The sequence below is a fragment of the Gymnogyps californianus genome, chromosome 18 (genome assembly GCF_018139145.2).
Source record: "Gymnogyps californianus isolate 813 chromosome 18, ASM1813914v2, whole genome shotgun sequence".
Classification (NCBI taxonomy): Eukaryota; Metazoa; Chordata; class Aves; order Accipitriformes; family Cathartidae; genus Gymnogyps; species Gymnogyps californianus.
The window spans coordinates 6,298,730-6,304,130 of record NC_059488.1 but is presented as its reverse complement, the minus strand read 5'-3'; the positions used below and the strand labels follow the sequence as shown (position 1 = coordinate 6,304,130).

The following is a 5,401-nucleotide window of genomic DNA, read 5'->3' as shown; positions in this document are numbered from 1 at the left end:
TGCCTCAGCGTCCTGTGTGGGTTCAGGGCTGCCCTTGCTCTCTGCAGGCTGTAGGGACAAGCAGAGCTGGCAGGGAGGCAAAGGCAGGCAGCTCGGGTGGGAGCTGTGCCGCTCTGCTATCCCAGGCTTGGAAGCTGGGTGTAAAAGCAAAACAAAGCTGCTAATCCTTCCTGTCCCAGCTGAAACTCTCAACATGCCTTACGGTTGTTGATGTCTTGCAGTTCCTTTCCCAGATGACACATCTCAGTTGTACTACAGATTCAGGAACTCTAAGAAACATCAGCTCCTCCTTAACCTGAAGCAAAACCAGAGCAGCAGTATGACTTTAGCTGCTGAGAGACTGGAAATGCTATTCTAGATCTAACAGCCTTTTTTTGTTGTTATGGAAACTAGATCTGCTGCCACTCTAAAATCCTAAAGCCTTGTCCCTAGCACCCAGCTTGGAAAGAACTCCTGGGGAAAGCAGCTGTTGAAATGCTCTGTAGCGTAGCAAAAGCGCTCAGTTTTTCTAGTTCAAGTCAAATGAAAGGGAATGGGGAAACCAAATTGTGTTACTGTTTTGGTTAGTTTTACAGTTGCCATGATTACCACTACCACGGTTCAACCTTTTTATAGATCTACCCCTGCCTATTTCCCTCCCAGCTTCCAGTATGTATACCTTTCCCTCAGGCCAGTGACATCCCTGTTTCCCTGTTATTCCTCTCCCTGGTGCATTAAAGAGGACGAACAGCTTCAGCAAAAACAGCAGCAGCTTAATGATGCAGAAAATGGTGTCTCTTCCCTCAGAACAGCCAGAAGGAAGTCTGTTCCTGGCACCAGCGCTCCCTTCCCTCTGCATTAGAAAAGAGCACAGGCAAAAATCTATTGCTACTTCTACCTGGCTCTCTACAGAAAGATTACACTCTCATGCTGCTTATTTGCAGATGTCTGGGTGAGCCACCCTTGGCTGAAGGCTGCTCCGTGCCCTTTTGCGGCTGAGGGGCAGGTAAAGGTACAATTCAGGGCTGAAATGCTGCTGTCTAAGTGAAGCTGTAGCTCTAAAACACAGATGTAACCAACAGCATCCGCTATTCTTTGCTATCTGGCACCAAGGACTCCTGCCTAGCACCATAAACTCTCACTCTAGTGCTCGAGTAAGTCTCTAAAAGAATGTATTACTTCTCCCTAAGTTCTCATTCTGTCCATTCTTGTTGAACAGTAAAAATGATTAGCACACTGTGTGTAACTTCAAAAGCTGTAACAAAAGGAAAGATACCTACCAGAGCTATCAAGTAACAGCCCTAAGCACTACTGAACTTGCTTAGATGGACTGGATTCTGGCTTCACTTCCACTCCCCATAGCTACCTGTCACCCATTTGCTACCTTCTCTGCACAGTTCTTCACCTTCAAATCTCCATGCTCACGCTCGTAGTTCCCCTGTGGCAGAGAGCATTAACGGTTCAGGTAACCCCATCTAAACGCGGTCACGCCGAGGACTGTCACGCCACCTCCTGCGCTGTCAGAGCGGCTCACCTCAGTTTTTGGAAGGTAATGAAGCCCCTCTCCCTTCTACTTGAAGACCACTTTGCTCCAGCCAGCTAGTTCAGATCTCTCCAAAGGCTCCAGAGCAAGTAAAACTAGATCAAACAAGTGTGCTAGAATATCACCATCGCTTAAGCTTACAAGGAAAAAAAAAAAACCCTCAGAGCAAGATAATCTAATTTTCTTGCTCTAGTCTCTTAAAACCATTGAGATTAAAAAGGTTCTGACTGGTAAAGTAATCAAGTGTCTACCCAGTGGTAGGTTACTAGCTCACAGCCTCACTGAAATTTGATTTCTTACCTTAGAAAAGTCTGTCTAGATTTCAGGCTTTATTTTAAGCAATAATCACTGACCTTCTCTTACTGTCTCCATCACACATTGAGCCTTAGAATCTTAGAGAGTTTGTTCATCTACTTGAGAGCTACAACAGCACGACGCAACTTCACTGTAGACAGTGTCTTTCTTCTAGCTTGAACCTGCGCCCTCCCCTGCTGCTGCAGCAGGCAGAGCAGCAGCTTGGACCCGTGCAGAGAGTAATCCGTGCGCACGGTCCACACCATCGTGTGCAGAAGAATCATTCCTGAGGAGTATTTTATAGTGATGCTCGTTTAAAACCTCCTACGAGTTCCCCAACATGAGAGTAAGAGAAAGGGAGTGGGTGTGGGAAAGCCAAGGGAATCAACCTTTGATTAGAATCGCTTCAAACGGTATCTGGATTGTCACTCACAAGCCACAACTCGCATCCCTGTTAGCTGGGACTTCAGCCCAGTTGACGCAGCAGAACTACTGCACCGAAGATGCAGAACTGGTGCCGCAGGCTGCTATGCCCGATGCAAAACCATGAACCCAGCTGCTGCCTATAAAGGTTTTAATATCAGTATAAATAGGGCACAGTTACAAAAAACTGCAAGACTGGAGCAATGGAATTTTGACTTAAAAACCTTGAGTGAGGCCTTGCTCTTCAGAAACACACACAACACACAGACTGCAGGGTGAAGGGAAGGCGTGAGCACACATACACCATCTTGCCTTGAACCATTCAGTACAAAAATAGCAGTAGAAAGATGGTCTCTGAATTGCTGGCTGATCCCTTGGTTGTGCCTTAACTGGACTCTGACTGCGAGGGAGAGGCAGATTGCACCTTGTGTTAAGAGCAGAGTTAATGCCCAGCGGAAAGTCCGTCCCCTCTCTCCGTCCCGCCACAGCTTCCCCAGCTGAGGTACAAGCTATAAAAATAAAGGTTTTGACTGTTCAGCACTTGTACCCAGCCGGGGGGCTCTAGCAGATGGAGCGAGCGGGCTGTGCACGTGGGCTGATAGCTGAAGAGCCGCTCTCGGCTTTCCTTACATTCACTCTGCTACTGGGTTGCAAGAGTTCAACGGGATCTCGCGGCTGATGTTACAGCTCGGTTTACACCACTGCCCGCACCAGGCCTCCCTCCCTTTCCCAGTCCTTGTTAGGAGCCCCGCCAAAGGTGATGCCTTCTGCGGTGGACATGAATCGTTCTGGTGCACGTCCTGAAAAGGGAGGCAGGGGCAGGACAGAATCTATCTCTGCACGTGCCGGACAAAGGCCTGCACGAGCTGAAACAAAGGCTCCTGCCCCTCAGGACCCAGCTTGGAGGCAGACTTTCCTTGGGGAGAGGGAAGAACCCCGCTGGCAGGTGAAGAGGGACCACCGCGGCGGAAGTAACGAGACAGGCTGGAGAGCAGCGTACTCTGAAATCAGAAGCATGTAACAAGTTAGCTTCTTTCAAACACATGCCCCTCTCCCTCCCCAAACAAGGTGCTGGTGGCAGAGGAACAGGCACCAGTACGTGCAGCCCAAGATGCCCAAGGCTGTTGACTCATGCTGGGGAACGGGCTCTACTGGGCAGCCACAGACAAATGACCTTCTCCCACAAGACACATTTACACTGAACAGCGAGAAAGGATGGTACACGCTGCTCACCAGCTCAGAGCTGAGCTCCTGTTTCATCCGCTGCTTATCACGTGGATGCACGGCTGGGTCTCTCAAGTACCGAACAGCCTGGGAGATGAGCAGGTAGAAACAGTTTTCCATTGTAAACATGAGCAGAGACCTGTGCAAAGAAACGCACATCAGCAGGAGCCAAAAAGGTCAGCACACTCTAGTTTCAAGGTCAAACTCTAAGAAAGACTTCACATGCAGAGTACATACGAGGGAACACTGTTACTGTTCAATTTCTGCTCAAGCAGTGATACCCAAAAGCTATGGTCTGCCGGGTAGAAACTCCTGTTGGCCATCAGGGAAGTCTGATTTAAATGTACTGATAAATAAGCATCAAACAACTCTCTGCACTGCATCTTAGGGTGCAATGGCTTCATACACCCTCCCAAAAAAATCCCTGCTTGCTTTGGAGAGCTTCTGACAGGCTATCTGAACTCCTTGGATTCAGAGCGAGCAGCTCTGAAGCTACATGAATGCCTGTAAACCTCAGTTGTGATCTGAGGAGCATTAGATTCTGCTCCTTGGCCATGACTAAAATAGCTAGGAACTTACTTGAGGGTTTTGGTTCCCTCTTGCATATTCAGCCCTGCAGCCTGAGGGAAAGGTTCCTTCTTCTTATCCAGCTGAGAGGGGAAAAAAAGACAGGCATTAGAGACAGGAGATGCAAGAGAGGAAATACTCCTACTCTCCAAAATATCAGTTCAATGAGCGCTCTGAGATCACTGCAACTGCTGTGCTTTCCCACACAGAGAAACGGCTAGTACCTCTCCCAACATGTTAAGGGCCACGTTGACTGTGGCAAGGAGGGTCCCAAAGGAAGGTGCGACATCTGAATCAAAGGCTGGTGTGGTAAAACTCAAAACGAAGAGCACGTTGTACTCAGCAAGGTCCAGTGACTGCGGAGAAAGAGAAAGAGGAGTGAGTGACCCCTGAGGCCATGAGTATGCTATTGTCATAGCAACAGGAATACCTAGGCCCTGTATCACGCTTTTTGTACAGAGAACTAGAAGCGCCGAGATCATTTCCCAACTCTCAAGTATACAGATGGAGCAGTAGAGAGGGTTCTGTACAGTACTGCACAATCGGACTATATGGCTCTCCTCGCATGAATGAACCTTCTCCAACTCCCAAGCCGTACAGCTTGCCACCAAGTGGCAAGCTAAAGTAATGACTGTTTCCAGATTGTTTTCAAACGCCAAGGCATATGTACCTAGAGGCGCAGGAAAAGGAAGTTAACTATCCAAAAGTTAGCAGCAGGACACTGCCAGAATTAAGGATTAAACCTTCCTTGTCTGAACTGGCAGACCAGCCACTAAGTCCCACCGCCACAGGAGGATAACAAGAGGACGTCTTTTCTGAAGAGTGGCATGCTGAGGATACAAACCTGGCTGGGTTATCAGTCTGCTCTAGTGAGGTTACACATACACAGCGTTGTGCAGATCACACACAAGCTCAGCCAAGCCTTCCTTTCACACTGATCGGTGCCTGATTCCTAAGGGGAATTCCTTGAGTCCCGCCTTCCTGCTTTGTGCAGCAGAACAGCAGACAGATGTATGGTGGGGTCACCGTCTCAAGCAGGACAGACGGTATGCCTACACAGACCCAGAACATCACTTGAAATGCTGGAAACTTGCCCCTTCAGGGAGCAGCATCTCTTCTCTTTCTCTACCTGATCAAGGAGGATCTGGCAGACATCAGGGGTGAAATGGCGCAGGGCGGCAAGAGATTTGCTGAGGATTTTCAAGAGGCTGTACTGCACTGTAAGCAGTGCTTTCTGCTCTGCTGCCTCTGACTCAGGACTGGGATGCTTGGAGGAGGCTTGGGGATTACGCTGCACTCGTGGAGTCACACTTGATGGAAGGGAATCACCATTTTTTGTCTGTGGAGAAAGAAAAAAGAAAGTCTTGAATA

General features: G+C 48.7%; 1 protein-coding gene across 1 annotated transcript in view; it reads right to left on the bottom strand.

The window, feature by feature from the left end:
- Window positions 1–2,376: 2,376 nt before the first annotated feature.
- Window positions 2,377–5,401, bottom strand: part of NUP188 (nucleoporin 188) — a 29,436-nt gene continuing 26,411 nt past the window's right edge. The window contains exons 40-44 of the mRNA XM_050907825.1: window positions 5,160–5,369; window positions 4,255–4,386; window positions 4,043–4,113; window positions 3,473–3,602; window positions 2,377–3,240 (exon numbers count right to left, since the gene is read on the bottom strand). Of these exons, the coding sequence (XP_050763782.1) occupies window positions 3,070–3,240; window positions 3,473–3,602; window positions 4,043–4,113; window positions 4,255–4,386; window positions 5,160–5,369 (714 nt within the window). The 3' untranslated portion in view covers window positions 2,377–3,069. The remainder of the gene's footprint in view (window positions 3,241–3,472; window positions 3,603–4,042; window positions 4,114–4,254; window positions 4,387–5,159; window positions 5,370–5,401) is intronic.